This window comes from Hippopotamus amphibius, chromosome 2 (assembly GCF_030028045.1).
Source record: "Hippopotamus amphibius kiboko isolate mHipAmp2 chromosome 2, mHipAmp2.hap2, whole genome shotgun sequence".
Taxonomy (NCBI): Eukaryota; Metazoa; Chordata; class Mammalia; order Artiodactyla; family Hippopotamidae; genus Hippopotamus; species Hippopotamus amphibius.
The window spans coordinates 213,928,804-213,951,671 of NC_080187.1; the positions used below are offsets into that span (position 1 = coordinate 213,928,804).

Below are 22,868 nucleotides of genomic sequence, written 5' to 3' on the forward strand. Positions count from 1 at the left end.
CAGTGGAGATATACAAAGACGTTATCAGGTACTGAGACACACGAGCCCAGCCTAGATCCTCCCTCACCACAACACCCTAGTGCTCTCAGCATCCCGGCCAAGCCAGCTCAGCTACATGCTAGGAACTAAGCACTTCAGGGACTTACAGGAAAAGACACAGGAGCAAACTTATAATCTTTTTAGTGCTCTGGCTGTGCACCCGAAAATACAAAATTCTAAAGCAAGATAGCTGATTCAAGAATATCACCAATCTACTCCCACTTTTAAGAGAAAAAAAAAAGCAGGGGCAAGGGACTCGCAATAGCCAAGCTAATCTTTTCAAAGCGTGACGCTGTCAGCACCAACCCAAGCACTTCACACCACGAGCTTTTCTTCAGTAATGGGGATATATGTATGCCCTGGTGTCTGACTAATAACGTCATTTTCCAGCCCAGCAAGCCAATAACGTGCAAAGGGCTGCATGTAGGGGTTTTAGCAACAGTGGCTCTTGTGTAGCTGCCATGCCTGCAAGTGAGAGCAGCTGCTGTTCACCCTAGTGTCTACATTTCACGAGCCCCTTCATCTCTCTCCCCAAATCCACTTTCACATTTACAAGGAACAAAGAAAAGAGCCTAAAGTCTCCCACTTTCCTGCACTGAATCACTATATGCAACACCACTCTCCCTTCTCAGGTCAAACAAAAAAAACAACTTGACTTCTAACAGGGATATCAGGAGAGAGGGAAAGAACAGAACTACAGAAAAAAGGTATGAAAATCAAAGTAAATGAGGATTAAACAGCAAACTGAAATCCAAATTAGTTGTGAAAGTGAATGAAGTAAACTTGAAGAAAAGTGTTAACATTATGAACTGTGCATCGTATAGACTGAAGCGGAGATTAAACAAACTCCAAAAGCATGCATATCGCTCACTTACCACCATGTTTTAAGGGTTTGATGCAATTGAGGGGGGAAAAAAAAGAAGTCATAGTAACCGACAAATATCAACATACCCCCAAAACCCTCAGGCCAAAAGACAGCCGCTTAAACAATGACTGTTCTCTCCAGCTGGGTATTACAGCCACTGACTAGATGAGAGGAAGAGGGCTGGGGGAGAATGGAAACGATGCTTCTGGAATCCATCTTATGAGTAAGTTCCTGGTGGAGCTGTTGCACACTCTGATTCAGCGGAATGTTGTCTTCCCAACTGAATGCACTAGAGCCCTCACTCCCCTACATCGCCTTAGAATCTGGAAGGGTGCTCTGCAATGCTTAGTAAATAACATATTACCTGATACAATAGCACCTCCAAAAAGATGGCTTTAATGTCAAAATGAGTTGGCTGCCTGGTCTAAGCTCCTTTTTCATTGCCTTCAACTCACTTGGGATGAGGTTTTATGGTTTCTAAACCCACTTAAATTTTGCTTGATCTCAGCAGAGTAGCATTAAACCCAAGAGAGATTAACAATTACTTCCAATGTCCTTCCTTGCTCAGTGCTATTGTATTTTCTTCATAAGGTAGCTTGTTACTGACCCAGATGACCCCGGGTTAAGAGACAATAACGTGTGTTTCGCATATTATTTTTAATAAGTCACATTTCTTTTCCAACATTCCTGGCCTCTTGTAAAGCTTTATATGCCACCAATGTTTTGACCATCTAATTGATTTTGGAACATTAGACTAGCTCTTAATTCTAAAGTGTCAAAAAGTTTGGATACATCATAGCCACTAAAAATGGTTCCCACAAAACCTCAAATATCTTTTCTACCAGTAACTTAAAGAGTGCTTATACTTGCTTATAAAATTATCTCCCTAACGTGAAAATGGAAAACTCTTTTTGATGCCAGCACTTTTCTCAAATCAGCTCCTATTGTTCTCATTCAAGGTCAGTAAAATGTGCAACAGAACTGAAGGCCCCAGCAGCTAAGCAGGTTCACTCCCCATCTCCCCAGGGGATTGGGGAGCAGTTTGAAAGTACACACTAATCACTCTCTGGGTTCAGTCAGCAGGGAACCAACATAGAAGGCATGCTCCAAACATGTATCCAGCTGTAAGGCGCATGTAAGGCTGGGGGATACTAGTTGTATCTAGTCTCTTTAGAGAATTATCATTTAACATTTTCAGAGAATGTAGTCAGGAGGTAAATAAACAAAAAACAAAGCCCTTACTTGGCTCCACGATTCACCTGTTACTAAAAACACTGAAGGTAAAAGGTGATATGCAGATAATCTACCTACAAGAGAACCCTGATTAGGGCATGGATCCTCAAAGCCACCATAACAGGGGCCTAAAGGGATTCAGATGTAAGTTTCACTTACAAAATGTCCTGAGTATACTCCAGTAGACAAAGTCATGGGACTTTTTTTTCCTGGAAGCAGCTAAACCTTAACCATAGTTATTTTCTATGTGAGAAATCTAAAGCAATATTTGCTTTTCTAGTGAAACATAACTCAGGCTAAACTATGTCAGTTTAAACGTGTGTGTTTTTAATACTCTTGTATTGTTCCCCTAGTGCTTTTCTAGTACAGCGCTGAGTTACCAAAACCTCACAGACTGCCTAAATATGAATACTATGAGTTTTATATGAACTTTTTTCATATAAAAAGGTTCAGTGAGATAGAAATAAGTCATTGCTATATCCTATTAATAGTGTACTCATTTGGCAGAGAAAAAGCATGTCAGGCCTATTTTTTTAAAACATCACTTTTCACAATGGTATATAAGTAAGTCAACACAGAGCTACGAATGGTTGTCTGATAGGTAAAAATTCATCACCTCTAAAACTCCAAATCTGTATCAGGTATAATGTACCTCTTTATTCCAAGCAGAAGTGTATGCATATATCTATATGTAAATTTGAGGAAGGTCGTATGGGAGGAAAGCATATGAGGTGAGTTTGCTCTTGTGAATTGCACAGGAGTTGAGGAGAACTGGCTAAAGAAAAAGACACAGCATAAGGAAAACTCACAGAGGAACAATCAACTTTTTAAAAAAATTACTTCCAGGAGAGAAGAAAAAAGGGGAGGGCAGGAACAGGGAGGAGTCTGAGAAAAAGAAATAGAAAGACAAAGGAGAAAACTATGGGATGAAAATGCTCGAGCAGGGGCGGAGATGTAATAGAGAATGGAGCCTGGACTGTACTGGCTGTCAGAAGGGGAATGGAGAGAAGGCAAACATTGCAGGAATTCCAGCAGCCCAGATTTTTCGCCCCGATTCAACAACAACAAAAAAGTAAAAACCGCTTGCATTACAGTATTCTTCTAAGACACTAGAGCAAGAAGGTTTTACTTCGCACTTACCCTGCAGTCATCTCTTTTACATAGGATTCATTCATTGTCTATAATAATTTAACTTAAAAGAGGTATTTTCCCTCCAGGACACTGTTCAGATTTGCTGGCCACAGATATCCCCTATAACAAACTCATCCCCATTTGTGTTCAATAGCCATGGAGCTCTTTAAAAAAATATAGTTGCTTTCCTGGGCAGGTAGGTGCCTGCACTTGTCAGATAGAAGCAATACTAACCAATCTTCGTATCTAACCTGAAAGCCTTCCACATACACTGGGACAGCAACCTGGTAAGTGAAACAGCTTCCTGCAAAGACAACGGGAACCTCTGACAGGGACAGGCTGAGCCAATGTGTCACTCTGCCAAGAGAGGGGCAGCCAGCTTTGTCTTAAAGTAAAAAATCAGGTTTTCTTACTGACTTTGCATCTCAACCTTTCCAAAGGGAAGCTGAGAAAGGTGATATTTAGCAAAGCAAAAGCATTCAGAGGGGATAGAAAAGCCCTCTTTAGGAGTGAGACATAGCTGTTCCTAATAAGCCAACGCTGAAAACACACTGACAGGAAACTATCCCCCTTTACTCTCAGATCTAGACATAGGTACTCTGCCTTGGAAGTTCTAATTTGTAACAAGAAAGAAAAAATTACAAAAAAAAAAAAAAAGCATTATGTACATATGAAAATCCTAAGAAAGCAGTTTCACTTCATAGAATACTGTTCTGTGGACCCAGGAGAAAGGAAGTAAAAATCCCAGGATACTCTTATGTTTTAGGGAACGAGCCCATGTATTTACAAAGGCCCACCTGCTTCCAGCTGACGTTCATCCCATTCCTCCATCTAGTTCACTGCTGAATGTACATCTGGATGGAAGTCTACCAGGTCTCCCCACATACATCACTAGTTTCAATAAAAAACCTTTTCACCAGCCTTACTACAATACTCCCTCTACCTAGTTGCAGGCAAAGAGATTTAGGAGCTGCTAAGAAGAAAAGAAAAGAAGGAGAGGTGGCTGTTCTCTCAAACATGTCCTTCTGGAGAATCTGAAGCCACTGGCACGCCTTCAAGGCTGCACTCTTTCTGAGGGAGCACCAGACCTCCCTTAGCATTCTCCACTGACACACATGGCTGGCACTGTGTCCTGCTGGCCAGCCATGGGGACACAGCTCTCTGGGGTGGGGTACAGTACCACAGTGCACAAGCACAAGCCCAGAACAGTCAGACTGGAGTTGGCATCCTCCCCATCACCCAAGGCTGGCCTCCACTGAGCTTAGGTGCACACCCTTCCAGTCCAATCAGTGACAGGCAAGTGCTGGTAATGGTTGGCTGGCCAATAAATTTGTTTTTGCTGATGATGAAGTTAGAGGGCGGGAGGATGGGGCCGGGGAGCTAGTTAGGAATCTGATGCACTACTGGTGCAAGTCTCCATCAGTAGCTCCCCCGATTATAATCACAGGGTTAGAAATGGAACATCCATAACAAAAAACATAACTTCTGGGGCCTTTTCTGACTCTATACATGTCTAACAATCTAAGATTCTTACTCTCTCCAATGCCTAATAACTGGCTGTGGTTCTGCTGCTATTATCCACTCCCTTCTCTAACCCAGGGCCAGCTTGAGGATGGCACCTTGGGCAGGGACTCCAGGTGTTACTGCTTAACTATCTGTCTTAAATTGGGGGTGGTGATGCATCAGATGCTCTCCATCATTCTTGTCTGTGAGATAGACAAAAAAGCCAAATGGCAGGGGCCTGCTTCACCGCGAACCTTGAAAACCTTCTAAAGGGACCAACCAAGGGAACCAAAGGGTGGCTTGTTCCAATGGCTTTTCCCAAGAACAGTTTGACTGGACTGGGGCAGTTACCTACAGGGGCTACACCAGGCAACCATGTGACAACCAATTAGATACCTTAAATCTGCCTGAAAGGCCAGGTGGCCTGCGATCTTGGGGTGGCTTCTAGGCTTGACTTGGATTCTCCTCAAGCTCAATCTGCCTGATGATCTGTATTGAAGGAGGACAGAGCTGAACAAAGAGACTGACAACTGCCCATTCCCCACAAGGGGCCTGAAGGGCAGATGGGACTGGGGTTGGAGAACACCCACAGGGAGGGACAGAGCTAATAATTATAGCTCAAAGTGGCTAATCTTAGGGGTTGGGGGTGAGGAACCAGTATAAAAATTTTTCTTTCTCTCCTTTTGGGACTGAATCCCAACATCCTTATAGTCCTCTTTGGGTGCTTGGAAACCACCCCAAGGAACCAGCCCCAACATTATAGCTATTTTGTAGGGATGCTCTTACCATCAGGAACTTCATCTGGCCTCTTCCTCTTTTCATACACAACAATGATCACCACAAGGATGATGATTTCTGCCAGAATTCCCAAGAAAGGCCAGAGTGGGGCCAGGTGGCTCCGTACCCTGAGGATGGTGACAACGGCGGCAGTGCCAATGGAGTTGGTAGCATTACATTCATACTCGCCAGGGTCTTCTGTGATCTGCAGGTTCGTGATGCTCAGCTCAGTGTAATTTTCCCTGTTGATGATGATGAAGCGACCAGAGGTATTGACAATCTCCTGCTCAGAAGCAGAAAAAGTGAGAACACACAAAGATCAGAGTGAATTAGTGAATTAGTACCCAACAAAGGGTGACACTATTCTCTATCCTTAGCAAGACACTGGACGGGAGCAGTGTCTAGTACCACCTTTGTTCAAGGAACTTTGAGTACTTGATCACTGACTTCCCTTCACTCTCAACAACAATCAAACCGCAAGCTTCTAGCAGAGCCAGGGTAAAAGTCTCCCCTGCTGCTGGTCCTCTGGACTGCTCCAACTTCTATGAAGTGAAAGGAAGTCCTACTCTGTAGACCCAGAAAAGACCGACTCAATCTCGAAGATGCTGCTCCAAACACCAGGTAAGAAACCGTAACTAGGAATAGGATGGAAAAGGGGTGTAAGCTCCATGGTCAGGCATGTATCTGGTAACTTCAGGCCTATTTGATGACTTCAGAGTCAGCAGGTCTACTTCACACTTGGTGAATTCTAGGAAGTCTCCCTAAACTTCCTCTGGAAACAATGCTAAGAACTTGCTCCTAGTCAGAGGTGGGGGAAATTCATAACTTCCACTTCCTTTCAGAACTACAGGGTTAAAGGAAAGTTTATTCAATCAATCAATGCATATTTACATTAGTATGCTACATGTTTTATATCCTACCTAAGGGGAAGGTGAGATAGAAAGGGAAAAGCATGACATAAAAATGAACATGGAGACTGGCCTCAAGAGGGAACCAGACCTCCAAAGAGATGATTACAAGAAGCCCCAACAGAGGGTATGATGTATACAGCCACAATGCACGGAGTGGACACTGCTGGAAAGAGTCAGGGAAAGTTGGAGAAGAGCTAACATTTGAACTAGGCTGTGGAGGAGGAGAGCTGATCAAGTAAGACAGGAATGCTCCAGGCACTTGCGGGAGGCAGAGGTCAGAGTGTGACCACGGGTTTGGGTGGAGCTGGGACAGGTATGCAGCACTGATCTCATGGGACATTAGCAGGGGAAAAATCTGACTCACGTCAGTTCACATGCAGCAACTAAAGGATAATCAGAAATAGTAGACACGAAAGGTGAAGATAATCCCCAGAATGATGTCTGGCTATATAGCATAAATCGTGTCTACATGTGAGTGTGGTTATGGCTGAAATGGGAAACTCACAGCCTTCAAAATCAGAGTTATTCTGTGAAGCTTCAACCCTAGGACTTAAAAAGCTGCCAATTTCTCTAACTCCTGCTCTACTCACTCACTAATACCATGTTTTTCACTTATGACCTAAGGTGATTAGTGAGTGTGATCTTTGGCTCACAAGCTTTCAAAGGGTATTTTTAAAATATCATATGCAAGAAACTTCAGTGGTTTTGCCACTAATTTAGCTTGGTTAATATGCATATAACCTTTCCAAAGAAGCTGGATTAGTTGATCTCTAGGGTTCCTTCTGATTCTGAAGACTGACAATCAAAGAGGATACCTGAAAAGCAGGGTGCTAGGCATACAAAGCCTGGGGAGGAATGTATGACAGAATGGGAGATTGGTCAAGCAGTAGAATGTGGGAGTCTAAAGTTCTGATTCTCCCAATACCATCAAGAATCATCCCACAGACTGGAAAAGGTGTTTTCTTTGACCTTTTCTGGAGCAGATACTGTCAGATTTCCAATGTCTAAGGCTGCCCATGGGCCTCCTTAGATTGTCTCAATTCCTAATCAGTATCTCATGTGTTCCAGGAATATACTATTAATTGTTCTCACTGCCTTGCCTTCCCCCCAAAACAAGAAAAATACATTAAGACCACTTCAAGAACAATATATTCTTTAGGATAAATGGACTAGAATAATAGTAAAAATTTAAGATTGGGGTTAGCTCTTCTTGGTGTCTTATTTTGAAGGCAAACAGCCAAACCCTTTACCAGACAGGCAGCTTTAACAAATCGTGTGTAGGGATTCCATGCAGGTCAGAGACTGTCAATGACCTCCAGATTCACGATGTAATAACCAACCATGACTCTAGAAAGGGTGACCCAAGCCACTGCAGCCAATATGGCAGGTTGAGAAACTAATCCAGATGTCTAGACCTCCCCAGGAGAAAGTCCAGCAACCAGAGACCCACATATAGAGAACCAGGGCTGCCTCCTACTCACCACAGGCATACCATTCTCCTTCTTGCGCCAGATCCACTCCGGGTGGGGGTAGCCAACTGACTTGCAGTACATCATGGCATCCTGCCCTTCATTCTTGTTCTCGCTCCGTTTATGGCCAGTGATATCAGGAGCAGCTGTGAGAAAGAGTGTTGAATATACCATGGGAGCCTATGTGGAACAGGATACAAAGGCCCCAGCTACTGGCTCAGAGCCCTGCTTCTTAGTCAGTCTTTAGACCCGCCCTCATATTCAGCTTTGATAACATGCATTTCAGGTCAGAACAGAGCAATGGAACCAATCCCATGCCCTAACCTCCTGCTCACCAAAGCAGACACCAGGATTACTATATGTGAAGTTCTATTAATATAGGTGGTTCTCCACCCTACTGGAAGACAGCACAGGTGCAACTGCATAAATTAAGCCATCCTTTAAAGAAAATGCAAACAGAAGCTATTCTCTGCCAGTCATGTTTTTTTCTTAAAACACCTGCATTAGCAATAATTATGTATTATCTCAAATGCTATATATTCCCTTAAGGAAATGAGAGATCCCTGAGATCAAACATCTAAAATCAAGTCCTATTACAAGGTATATAAAAACAATGAATGCTTAGAGAAGCTACCTAATGAATATCAACAGCCAAGGCTCTCCCAGAAAAGAGGGAATCCAGCAAATTGGTCTTCACAAGGGAAGAAAGAAGTGAACAGTAAATTCAACCAGTGTCCCAAGAGATTTTATTAATGGCTTAAGAATCTGATTTATACAGCTGATTTGGTTATCTCAATGAACCCAATCTTGGGGGAATTTGTAGACATGCTGGAAGCTGTTGGTCTTTTCTGCTTTTAGGGATCATTTAGGAAGAAATAAACAGCACCTGTGGTTTAAATATTAGATAAGTTTCAAGGATACAATAAGCCTGAGATGGGGGCTAATTCTTTGAATTTGGCCTTCTTTGATCTTAACTATATTTTCTACCTTACCACACCATTTATACTAATTGAAAGCAATAAAATTCAAAGTAGGCCAAACATCACTTTGTTGGCCAAGATGTGAAAGAGAATCAGTAGGCCTGGTCCAAATTCCAGTTTTGCTGGTTACTTATTCTGTCCTTGAATTCTATACCCATTATCAAATGGAGTTATTTCTAGCCCCTGCCTATATCCAGTGTCTTGCATAGATAGATAAGATGTCAAAATATTCATTTTGAGATTGTAAAAGGCTGTACAATTGTATTATATCATGACCCCATGCTTCCCTTCTGACTGGCTTGGCTTTTCTTGGCTTAAAAATAATCCAATGTCCTGTTACTCTCATAGTGTGCTTCCTAGACCACCTCCTGAGGCACCTGGATAGGAAAAGAATGACCAAGGCTCCAAGCCATCTCTACAACCTACCAAACTAAGGCCTGCTCAGTACTACTCACTATGAGGTGTCTTCTAGATAGGATATTAAAGGAAATGTCTCGGGCTTTCTAGGTGGGGCAGTGGTTAAGAATCCGCCTGCCAGTGCAGGGGACACAGGTTCGATCCCTGCTCCAGGAAGATCCCACATGCCGTGGAGCAACTAAGCTCGTGCGCCACAACTATTGAGCCTGTGCTTTAGAGCCTGTGAGCCACCACTATTGAGCCCATGTGCTGCAACTACTGAAGCCCATGTGCCTAGAGCCCGTGCTCCACAACAAGAGAAGCCACGGCAATGAGGAACCCGCACACCACAATGAAGAGTAGCCCCCACTCACTGCAACTAAAAGAAAGCCTGCGCCCAGCAAAAAAGACCCAACATAGCCAATAAAATAAATAAATAAATTTATAAAGGAAATGCCTTTTTGTTTTTCACTACAGAGGAGAATGAGTCAGGCTGGCTCATCACGCCAAATTTCTCCCACAGCCAAGTCAGTCACTTCTCAGGCCTACTGTTCAACCTGGTCACCCTTCCTCAGAGCTTTCTTCAGCCAGTAAATATTAAGGACCATCTTAAGCACTCCAAGGAACAAGCTCCACAGTCATACTAAAATATCATCATGGGAGAGTAGGGAGACACAAGTAGAAAAGCTACCGCATTTTGCCTCTAGTTGTGTTTCATTCATTGAACAAACATCTACTGAGCACTCATTACATGCCAAATACATCAAAGTGGTAGGGGAAGGCCTCTGATGAGGTGAATTTTAGCACAGTCATAAAGAAAATAAGGGAGTAGGCCACATATATCTAAGGGAAGAACACTCCAAGTGGAGGGAAAAGCAAAAGCTTTGAGGCAGAAACGTGCTTGTTATGTATAAGGAACGGCATGGAGGAGCTTGGCTGAAACACGGGGAGGATGGTAGAAGATGAAATCAGAGGATGGAGCCGAGATTGGATCAGACTTTGCAGGATAATGAAATTACTTTCGCGTTTATTCTAAGTCAGCTGGGAAGGCACTGGTGAATACGAAGTGCAGGTATAAAATTATCTGTATGCTTTAACAGGCTCCCTCTGGCTACTATGTGGACAGCAATTGTAGAGAGATGATGGTGGAAGCAAGACCAATCAGAAGGTTCTGAGAGTAATCCAGGCAATGGGGAGAGGGTGGTTTGGACGAGGGCAGTACAAGTGAAGAGATTCTGGATATATTTTATAGGTTAAGTTACTATATTTGTTAATGGACTGAATGTGGAAAGTGAGAAAAAGGAGTCAAAGATGATCCCAAGGTTTCTGGCCTAAGTAACTGCAAGAATGGAGTTGCCAGTTACTGAGATGAGGAAGACTGTAGAAGAATCAGCATGTTTTTGTTGTTGTTGTTGTTGTCTGCTTGTTTTTATTTTGTTTTGTTTAGGGATGGAGCAATAATGGTAGTAAAAAAAAATCAGGAGTTCAAAGTTTAGGACATGTTAAGTTTAAGACTTATTTAACATCCAAGTGAAGCAGTCAAGTAGGCAGCTGAATATTAAGTTTGGAGCTCAGGGAAATGAGAGAGATGTAACTTTCAGAAATCAGCTTATACGTGATGTATTTTTCCACTTTCATTCTCCTTTGCCCCACAGAGAATACTCACTCTATTTACTCTGACCCAGTTATTTGACTAATTCCAATAGTACTGTGAATTCAGCAACACCATCCTTTGCCTTGGAGACTCATCCCTAAGATTACACATAAGAACCACCTGGAAGGCTAAAAGCTGAGTTGGTTTATAGCTCCACAGTCTCTAAAAAGCTACTATTCTTGAAGGCCAAGACCTGGGGAGATGGGTGGGGATGGCCTTCACTGCAGCCTTGGTGCTCAAGAAGAGTACATCAAGTCCTCCTTTCTTTCATTTACAAGGGTGAATCAAAAATTATCTGCACATTGGCTGTAGAATTTACCTTAATTAAATTTTAGAAAAGACAAATATATCACTTTTCCACATAATCTCCTTGCTTTTCAACACACTTTGTCCATCTATCAACAAGCTTTCGTATTCCCTCAAAAAATGTTTTAGGAGGGAATACGGGGATATGTGTATAAAAACAGATGATTGAACCTGGTGTACCCCCCCCCCCAAAAATAAATAAATAAATAAAAAATAACCAGGAAAAAAAAATGTTTTAGGCTGAGCTGCGAGCCACGAATACACCGCTGTCTTCACATCTGGCTCCTTCTCGATGGCTAATACTTTTGCAACCTTCCTTGAACCTCCCTATCCATTCATACACACTTCTTCATGACAAAACACTTTCTCCTTGCTGCACACACAGTCTTCAATAAAAAACGACACCAGGTACACCCTCAGACCACAAAAAACGAATCACTGCACGCTGCTCTTCTTTCATGCAAATCACAAGAGGGGCATTCATTTTTGCTCACACCACAGTTACAAATGAACTGATGTAACACGTTCACACCTGCACAGCAATGACTGGGGAGACAGTCGCGCTTGAACGGAAAGTGCTGATAAGACAGTGCGGCCAACAAAAGTTTTAATATAACCGGAGTGCGGATAACTGACTCACCCTCATACTTCCAGATTCTATAGAGGCGTCTATTTATAGATGGGAAGGCGCCTTAAAGGCTACTATATGCAGAAACTACATAGGAACTTAGTGCGGCACTCCCCCCCCCCCCTTTATTGGCCATGTTTACATAGTGAAGCCTTTAAGAGTTTTCAATGGTTAGGTCTACTACTGCTTTCTCCTCAACTCAGCAAAGAATACTGAGTAAAGCTTAGGAATAATATCTCCTCTACCTAATGTACTCAAAAGAATAATGCCCTGATTTTCATGCTTGGACTGGTGGAAGTATCACTAGTGTACTAGGCAGACAGAAAATTAACCCAAGTCACATCACTCTACCCTTATAAGGAATGTTTACAACAAAGATCACTTTAGCCTTTGGGTCAATGAAAAGTTTTTTCACTTCTCTCTGTCCTTTATGGTAGCCCCTCAATCAGAAAGCCTGTTCCTGCCCCATCAGGTGAGCAAGACAGCAGACCCACAGCAAGAAAGGTAACTAGGCTCTCAGAGCACATGTCAGCAGTGGTAAGAGAGGGAGCCCCTTAGGGCTCAAGAGCCCACCTCTTAAATAGTCCACAAATTCTTTTATAGTCTCCCCTTCAAGAGGTGGAGCCTAATTTCCCTCCCTTTGAGTGTGGGCTGGACTTAGTGACTTGATTCTAAAGAATAAAATATAGCATATGTTTAAATATAAGGGTGAGTCAAAAATTATCCGCATTCCAATAATATTAAAACTTCTTCTGGCCGCACTGTCTTATCAGCACTTTCCATTCAAGCGCGACTGTCTCCCCAGTCACTGCTGTGCAGGTGTGAACATGTTATATCAGTTCACTTATAACTGCGGTGCAAGCAAAAATGGATGCCCCACTTGTGATTTGCGTGAAAGAAGAGCAGCGTGCAGCGATTCGTTTTTTGTGGTCTGAAGGTGTACCTGGTGCCGTCATTTATCGAAGACTTTGTGCACAGTATGGAGAAAGTGTTTTGTCACGAAGAAATGTGTATGAACGGATAGAGAAGTTCAAGGAAGGTTGCACAAGTGTTAAGTGCGACCTAACAAAAAGGAGCCGGATTCACTTCTGATGAAGTGGTGAAGACAGTGGTGTATTCGTGGCTAGCAGCTCAGCCTAATACATTTTTTAAAGAGGGAATACGAAAGTTTGTTGATAGATGGACAAAGTGTATTGAAAAGCAAGGAGATTATGTGGAAAAATGATGTACTTGTCTTTTCTAATATTTAATTAAGATAAATTCTACAGCCAGCATGCGATAATTTTTGACTCACCCTCATATGTGTGTGTGTTTATAAAATATGTATTTTATATATTTTTTTCTAAATATAACATGTATAGAAAATATCTCACTTATAAAAATAAAGGTGTGCAACTTTGGAAACGAGTTCACAAAATACGAAGTGCCTTTCCTTGCACATGCATGCTCTCTCTCTCTCTCTCTCTCTTTCTCTTTCTTGGATCACACACTCTGGGGGAAGTTAGCTGCCATGCTAGGAAGACACTCAAAAAAACAGCTTATGGAGAGGCCCACAAAGTAAGGAATTAAAGGCCTTCTGCCATAGCCACTGAGGCAGCCATCTAGGAAACAGATCCTCCAGCCACAACCAACAGCTTGAGAGACCCTGAGCCAGAAAAATCCCACTAATCTCTCCTGAATTCCTGACCCACAGAAAGTATTAGGAATAGGTATCTGTTGTTTTAAGCCACTAAATTTGGGGGTAATTTATTATGCAGCAACAGCTAACAAATGTAACCACTTAATGAGCCAGACATTACCCCATTCTCATAGATTAGAAAACTCAAGTTTGGTAAAGTTATTTAACATCTAAAATTATACTGCTAGTAAATGGTAAAGCCAGAATGCAAATTCAGAGCTGACTCCAGAGACCATGTTTTTTATACTTTACCATACAGAAAGGGGAAATAAACCAAGCTAGAACAGAGTCCATAAACAATAAAAATATACAACATGCATTACTGGTAAATTCACAGCAAACTGCCCAAGTGTTATCTTTGCTTGTAGATGCACTAGAATAATCTAGACCTGATGTGGGGCTGATTTATTTGTCAGAGTTTATTTCATACACTATAATGTAAAGAGTTTTGGACTTAACTCAGAGAAATTTGGCTCTATTGAGACTCTATTACTCACTGAGTAACCTAAGGTGGGTCACTTTGAGTTTCAGTATTTACTTTTGTAAAATGGGAATAAAATACCCAGACTTCACAGAGGTCTTAAGAAGGTTAATTTACTTCTCTATATCAATCTAGCACACAACTGGAGCCCAGGGTCAAAACATTTAAATTGCATTATTAGGGAAAGGAAAGGCTAGGCTACTAAGACAGGCATTATCAGTTCTAAGAAATCAAAGAGATGCTGATTATCATGTGTTTTCTCCCTGTTTCGTCTGTGGCTCTAATAAGGTTTACTCAGGTCAGTTACTGACAAATTACACTGACTAATGGCCTATTTATATTGATTATAGTGCCTCGCCTTATATGGGCTTGCCATTTAATAAGGACCAACTTAACCAGGTAGGTCTGAGGAGTCAGAGCAAATACTGCTTACTTCCCTCTACTTTCTCAGGGAGGCACAGACTGGGTAGCAAAGAAGTGACAAAGAGATCCTTAAAAAAGAGAGAGAGAGAGAGAGAGAGAGAGAGAGAGAGAGAGAGAGATATCACAGAGCCTCTTGGGAATTAACTCATGATCTGGCCTTGTTAGCTACACACTCTAATCCCATGAGTTAATGAATGGACCCTTCCAGTATCCTAATGAATGGCAACACTGGGGTTCCAAAGGAGTCTTACTTACCCACCAACACCTAACCCAGTCTCATTATCTGGGCCTTTGGCCGAGGACAAAGGCATGTTCCTTAGTACCCTCTGCTGCCTAATCTGCAGGCACTTAGAACAAAGCATCCAGCTTTTCTGCCAGGCTGGTGGCTGTAGAAAGTGTCAGCTTAGGCAATGGAGGCATGTTCAGCTGAAGCTGATGTTACAGTTAACACAACAAAGCTGAGACAGGGATCAAGGTATGGGGCCTCTTACCTGGACTGCTTATTTAGTGATCACTTTTCAAACCAAATTCGTAATCTTGCAACTCATTTTCAAAGAAACTCCATCCTTAAAGATACTGTACAGTGTCTCATTATACAACACAATGATAATGTAGAGATGGTCTCTCTGCTTCCTTCATGCAACCTATCAAATCCCAGAAATACCTCATACTTTCTACAGGCAAAAATAGAGGCTTGGCTGAAGGCAGAGGGAGAGTTAAGATTTACTTTTAGCCAACGGCCAGGCCAAGAAGCAATCTGAAACTGGCCAAGATGGAAGCAAGAAGATGTTGGCTTTTTGGCTCAATAATTACACAGAGGAGATTCATCAGTGGTTGTAAAGACTAGAGCAGTGTGGGACTTGTGCTGCCTTCTGGGGACAGGCTTTTTTTTTCCCTTTCCTGCAGGTGAAACCACTGAGTAGGAAGCACTGAAGTCTCCACTGAGACAATGATTCTAATCTTGGCTGTACACTATAATCATCTGGAGTACTTTTAATAAGCCTGATGCCTAGGCCACATTTCATATACCTTAAATCAAGTTTGAGAACCACTGCTCTAACACCCTTCTTGCCATCTGTGTTTGAGATCAGGGGACTACAGGGGAGTGTCTCATAAAACAGGGAGATGAATGCATGGAGGTGTAGGGGGCACTGAGGTGACAAGTCATTACTACTAGGAAAGGAAGCTTAGAAATTGTTTCCTTCACTAACCCAACCTCTCATCTGTGTCCATAAAGGGAACCAAAGACCTTTAGAGCCTTACAGAATCTTTGAGATCATCTGTCTCATCCTGCTTCATCATACACTTGGGGAATCTAAGGCCCTACGAAGGAAAGTGACTATCCAGGGTCATAGGAAGTTTTTAATGGCAGGGCCAGGATTAGAACCCATTTCTTCTTACTCTCAGTCCAAGACCTTTACATTGTTATATACTGAACACAGTGGTGTAGCTTAGTGCTTAGGAACATGGGCTCTGGCACGACGGTGCTTGGGTGAGAACTCTGGCTCCTCTGGTTGACTCTGTCACACTGAACAAGCCATTCAATTCCTTTGAGCCTCAATTTTCTCTCCTGGAAAGTAGAGATAATAATGGCATTTACCTCAGAGAGTTGTGAAGACTGCAGGAGAGGAAAGGGATAAGTGATGTGCCTGGCACATAGTAAGCATGCAGTAAAGTAAGGTAGGTCAGGGTAGCACCCTGAAGAGAGGAAAAGAAGGAACAGGTATGGTGATTTGGGCTACAGTTAATGTTCGAAATGTTCAAGCAGCATCAAGATGTTATTGTCATGCTTTCAGAGACTTTTCAAGTTGGGGCAATTCTGAGACAGAACCAGCTTTGACATCAGCTTGAACTTAAACTCTGTCACAAATTCTAAGAATCTTCACCTGTCAAACTAGCTGCCCATCAAACGAATAAATGAGCACAAAAACACTCTGCATGCTAAAGTGCTTTACAAACATGAGAGGTGTATTATTACTCTTAATAATGATATCTGTCACCAACACCATACAGTCCACCTCGGCCAGTCTGAATTTTGATATATCAGTTATAAGGCCATGCAACAGAGCAGGAAACATGGATGAAGGGCAAGATCACTTCTAGAAATCTTAACATTTAGTCATAATATTCAAACAAAGAAAGCTAATAAGTAGGGAGAATAAAAACAAGGTCAGTCTTGGCTCTCAAAGCCACCAAAAGCCTGAAACTCATTTGAAATGCCCTATGAGCAGAGAGAGACAATGATGGGCCCAACGGGACACCAGACCCAAACCTTCCCGGGCTGGGATGTACCTTTTACAGGAGGCAATGGCATGCCTCTTACAGAGGATTTCATGACCACCCAAATCCTTTTCTGAAAACAGCAATAAAACTCAAACTCCTTGTTTACTGGATTAATCAAAATTGTTGAAGGGTGAGGACAGCGTTCGGGAGTCATAAGAGATATCTTCTCTTTACAGTTTTGCAAATTACACAGAAGATTTCAACTTGTTTTTATGAGCGTATTTTTTAATTTTAGAAAAGGAAATAAGAGGGAGAGAGTAAGGGCTAGAAAAGCTGAATAAATACAGGGATGGAAAACAACACCTATTCTTTCATAAATGCTGTATGGTAAGGTGTGGAGTCTCTGGAAGACACAACCTCTGAGAAGTCAAAAAGCTCAAAAAGGAAAGAGAAGCCTCCCCAGAGTTGTCTAACCAGATCCCTAGAAAGGCTGGATATGGGTCAGAAGTCCCACAAGGCCTAGTGCTTGCTGTTTCCTCTCCCCCTGGCCAGCCCTGCTCCATCTTCCTCCCCAGCATCTGCTCAGGTCACCTGCCAAATACCTAAGAAATGTAATCCTCAACAGTAATAGTATCTTCCTGTTTACAATGTGCCTCATTCTTGTCATTTAAGAAAAGAGAAAAAACAAACAAACCCTACTTCAGGTGCAAGGCCTTCCCTACTACATGTATATATGACCATCCTCAAAATTCCTTTCTTGACAGGGATCTAACAGGCTAGGGTGGAAAAGCACTGCCACCTCAAGTCTGTTCCCAGATATGTGTCCTTCCCTCTAATTCCTTCAGCCTTCTTTTCTTTTGTACATAACAAGAAACTCAAGATTTGGTCATCCGACATATAATGCCCAATCCCTGACTAGTCTAAGTCCTTCACTCCCCAAAGTGCTGAGCCCAAACAACACCCCAGGGAAGTTCTCAACCGCAGGGAAAGCCAGATGGGGAAGAAAAAGGTTGAGTGTAGGATAAGTGCTAAAGAAATATATACGTATGGTCTGAATTACATTGCCCTGAAACACCGATTTAGTTAAACCCACAAATGAAGATTCTCAGAGACTCCTTTTGCCAGAGGTCACTTACGTTCCCTGAACCCTCTGAATTTCTCTGTTCTTAAGTACAACCACCTCTTGCCTCTCTTTACTCAGCAGAGTTTTTAAAATCATTATTGCTATAAAAAGATAACTGTCTCTTACCCCACCCTAGAGTAAGTGAGGAAACAGGAGTTTATATAAAAATGCTTTGGGAATAACACATACACATATACCACTCTAAATTTAAGGCAATTTTCTACCCTAACCACAATCAGGAGCTAGCTTAGAATGTGATCCTGGGCCTATGGCAAACCTTTTTAAACTTACACAAGAAAACCCAATGCAGACAATAAATATAAATAGATAGATAGATAGATAGATAGATAGATAGATAGACAGACAGATAGATAGATAGAATCCGCCTGCCAATGCAGGGGACACGGGTTCGATCCCTGGTCCAGGAAGATCCCACATACCGTGGAGCAACTAAGCCCGTGCGCCACAACTACTGGGCCTGCGCTCTAGAACCCATGTGCTGCAACTATTGAAGCCCAGACGCCTAGAGCCCATGCTCTGCAACAAGAGAAGCCACCGCAGTGAGAAACCAGCGCACCGCCATGAAGAGTAGCCCCCCCGCCCCGCCTCTGCCCTGCAACTAGAGAAAAGGCCGCATGCAGCAATGAAGACCCAACGCAGCCAATAAATAAATAAGTAAATAAAGCCAAATGTTAAGTCCTTACCAGACTAAACTATCTCTAACCTGAAAGACATTGTGTTCAGCTGTTTTCTATCCAGGTGTCAGGGAAAGAAGAGAGAGACTAGAATTCCATATGAATTTTTTTTGACAGACTAACACATCTGTCCAAGCTAGTCATAGAAAATGTTTTAGGATTATATAAAAGAATTCTCTTAAGGTCTACTTCTTTAAAATCAGGATATTAATACCACCTGCCCAATCCACCTCACAGGGCTATTGTACAGTACAAATGCAACAGAGCACAGCAGGTGCCTTCACTATGATGAGATACTATGTATGCTGTAACTTCCTCGGAAGACACTCCTGCCTGCAGCCTCCATATTCCCTTTGGGGGTATCTGAACTCCACCTTCTCAAGCAGCCAAACCAACAGGAAAATAACCTGTCTTTCCACTCCTGAAAGGGCTGCTTAGAAATCATTAATGACTAGTCAATACAATTAGAGTTAGGACTTGGAATTGTATGTAATTATCCTTTAGGCTTGGAGAGTTCTATTAAGTAGACACACCACTTTCCCTCCCACACCCGTCCCGTTCCCTCTGCATTTGAACTCTGTGCCAAAGGCTCAGCCTGGAGTGCTGCAGGGCCTCAGATCACATGTGAAGGAGTGAACTGTCTCCCCACGTAGCTCAGCTCACCCAGGTGAGGAAGGGCCCTTGTCTAGCTTAGAGGAAAAGCTTTCTCACACCTTCATCCTCACGCTGAACAAACATGGCAGTCTTCAAAAACAGAGATAAATCCAGATCTCTCCAAGAAAAGCCATGGAGTTAATCAAATCCTAGGTTTTCTGGCCTGTGTGGACTATAACCATGCCACGGTGACTCAACCCCTTTGGGCATTAAGAATTCAATCTGGCTGCTAGAGGAGACATGGCCGTCCTTACATCAACAAGGACACAAGTTAGGGCAAGTGTCACCAAGACACTGCTTTCATTTAGTAACACCATATAATAGAAACTTTGACTGTGTCTAAGCTTTTCTTGAGTCTAAATTTTTAGTCTTCCAAATATTTTAAGGAGAATCTGAATACCTGTTATATAGGCCGTTCCCATTTCCTAAATTTATCCTTCTAGCTTCTAGCGATCACCCTATAGATTTAGAGAACAAGTTTATGTCCTTCCTAACCAAAGTTAAAAGGACTGAAAAAGACCCTCATCTCTTCAGTCTGACCTCAAATAGTAGCCCTGCCTCTCCACGGTCACTTTATAAAATGGAAAAACATGGGGATGGGAGTCAAGACCTGGGTTCTATGCTAGCTCTGCCACAAACTCAATGTGTGACAGAGCCATGGTCTCTCTTTTCTGGGTCTCAGTTGCTTTTCTGAAATAACACAGGGAACCTGGGTTAAATGTTAGTTAGCTCTAACTCTTACAGTTCTATTGGCCTTTCTTACAACTTTTAGCTACCATCTCATCTTTAAGATGCCATGAACCTAGAGTTTCTAACAAAATTCTAATGAATTACCCACAAATCGTTTATGTTCACCCTGCACACTGTACTTTGCCAAATCCTGCTGGCTAGTTGGCAATACCTACACAATATTTGAAAGGCACTATTCTAAGAGCTTTACCTAAGGATGAACCATATGAAGCTGCCAACATTGAAACATTTTTTGAACTACAAAAACAGCAATCTCATATGGTTCAACCTACTATATTAACTTATTTTATCCCTCTAATCAACCCATGTGCCATGTGGGTAGGTTTTACAAATCAGGCAACAGAAGCACAGAGAAGTTAATAACTCGCTATGGTCACACAGCTAGCAGATGATGGGGTTTGGATTTAAACCCAGGCAGTTGAGCTCCTGAGCTCTCAGTCCTAACCATAACATTATATTGCCTCCTGTAATGAAAACAAGAAAGGCTTGAAGACTGGAAGCCCAAACCAAGACAGTGTCTCAGAAGGAGAGTGAGAGGCTCACACCGCAGCCTCTGTTGGGTTGTACCTTTTACTTCAATGGTGGCATTTGCTTTAGGAGCATTGAGAAAGTGATATACACAGTGGTATTCGCCTGAATCCTCAGCTCTCGGCTTATTGATCCTGCAGAGATGAGAAGAAAAATCAAGTGAGGAAGCTGGGAACAGTCAAAATACACAACAAAAGGAGAATCAAAGGAGCAACCAGGGACCCTGTTCTCCAAATCGTGCCCGTACATGCAACTCACCTCCTCCTAACTAAAAGCAAAACCCTCCCTCTGTGTATTAATGATTTACTCCTTACTGGGTGTCAGGAATACAGAGATGGTCCCTAACCTTAAGATGCTCCAGTCTATTGGGAGAAATAAACTACAAAACCAGTAATCAAAATAGAGGGCTGTACAAAGCATGAGGGTGAGTCAAAAATTATCCACACTGTGGCTGGAGAATTTATAGAAGTTTTAATATAACCAGAGTGTGGATAATTTTTGACTCACCCTCGTACACTTAGATACAGAGGATGGAGCCATCACTAAAAAGTTCTTGCTTACCTGGTGGTTCCAGTCAAATAATAAGAGCAGAACAAAAGCAAATCTTTTTCTGCACTTCCCTGAAGACTATTTTAGTAGCACTGTTATTCCTACCTTGTATTTTAGTAGCGTGCCTTTCAATAAGTCTACTAACAGGACGTAGGAATAGTGGGGGTAAAAAAAAATCTGCCATCAGAGCATCAGCCACAGAGATGTAGCTCAACTCTTATGGCTTTCAGATGCAGCTAGAAATCTAGGGCCCTGTATGATCTGGCCCCTCCCTAGTGTCATCTCAGCCACTTTCTAGCCCTGCAGGTCTCTTTTCAGTTTTTCAATGTGCTGAACTTGTTCCTACCTCAAAACCCTGACACAAGATGCTCCTTTATATAGAATGCTCGTCCCATCACTCTTAGTCTCTCCAACTCCTTTTCCATCAGTCTTGCCTTTACATGTCACTTCCGCCCACTCCCAATCTAAGTGACAACCCTCTTTCTGACATCCTCTCTCATACTACACTGTAATATGGAAAAGTTCTATGTGGAGAGGCACTGTTTATTTGGGGCCTGGAATATAGTAGAAAAATGAATAAACACGTGAATGAACACAAACTTAGACTGAACAGCTATGCACAAATCCAGACCAAGGTAAGCAGAGTGAAAGGAAGGACTGTTAAGAAGTGTGTATGACGAGAACAGTACTTCCTCTGAATCCTATAGGATGATCCTAAACAAGCTTTCTTGGCTCTAAAGGTCAGCTTCATATCAGCTCAGTACATACTGGCCTAGACACACCCCCCCCAAACATGTGCAGAAAGGCTGGTGTGTAATCACTGAAAACAGAGAAACATCAGCTTCCAGATAAGAAAATAAACATTACTTAGCTCCTACTCTTTTGCTGAATGGTTAAAATATGATATCTGTGATGGTCAAATCTTCACTGCATTACTTAATGTCTGAGAAAAACTCCTAACCTCAAACACTGCCCAAATGCATTTATCCATCTTACTGTTCATCCCCCAAAAGAAACAAGAGAGGAAGGATGAGGAGAGACATAGCCCACCCACAGGACTGTCTCAGCATACCCACGGCAGCATAAGATTGTAAGAGGGCCGTTAACAGTCTTCTCAACTTGACACAAATGCCTGTTCTTACATCAATATACTCCCAAGAGGAAAACAAACACAACTCAGCTGCTCTTAGCAATGTTCTAGAGTTAGGAGCAGGAAGAACAGCAGCAGGAGCAGTATCTTTAGGGCTTAGACTGACTATAGCAAGTTCCTTCAGAAGACAATTCCCAAACTTGAGGCCATGCCTACGGGCTCAACATCTCCCCACAACATTTCCTTTGACCAGCTATTCGGAAGCAACTGAAGCAAACTGAAAATGTCCCCTGCAGGTTAAGCAAAAGGAGGGTCTGAGACTGGCTCCATGGCTGACTTATTAGGTGGCCCAAGGGACTCATCAGTTGTTACTCTACAAAATGTAAGTTGTTACTCTACAGATTCCCTGAAAAACTCTGATAATGCAGAACACCCCAGGAGAGCTTCAAAGAGGCTGAGAAAAAAAAGAAGAGGCATTCTATAAAGTCAGGTTCAAACTTTATATAATAATAAAGTTACAGTTCAAAGCTTTGGTGGTAACATAGTACAAGACCCAAGAAAACATGATTGAATATCTAGTACCTTTAAAGAGGTATTTTAAGAAAGCAAACTTCTAAAGCTAACGGACAGACCAAGAATAGATGCCTTTTATTCCACCCAACATCTCTGATTAACGTTTTCCAAACTGAGGCTGTATTTCCAATTTATATCAGAAAAAACTACAGGGGAGACAGATGAACTACCTTGCCACCAAATGGTAAAGTACAGCTGAAAAACAAACA

The 22,868-nt window shown here is 42.3% G+C and overlaps 1 protein-coding gene across 3 annotated transcripts in view; it reads right to left on the minus strand.

Moving 5' to 3' along the window:
• The window catches only part of NPTN (neuroplastin), a 68,075-nt gene that overhangs the window by 7,146 nt on the left and 38,061 nt on the right, over positions 1-22,868 (minus strand). For 2 of the 3 annotated variants that reach the window (XR_009051446.1, XM_057723257.1), the window contains exons 3-5: positions 20,487-20,581; positions 7,941-8,074; positions 5,558-5,831 (exon numbers count right to left, since the gene is read on the minus strand). Coding sequence is in view for 1 of the 3 variants with exons in the window: in XM_057723257.1 (XP_057579240.1) it covers positions 5,558-5,831; positions 7,941-8,074; positions 20,487-20,581 (503 nt within the window). In the remaining 2 variants the exon portion in view is untranslated. Of the gene's footprint in view, positions 1-5,167; positions 5,261-5,557; positions 5,832-7,940; positions 8,075-20,486; positions 20,582-22,868 lie in introns of all 3 variants that reach the window. The other variant, XR_009051447.1, reaches the window with a different exon arrangement.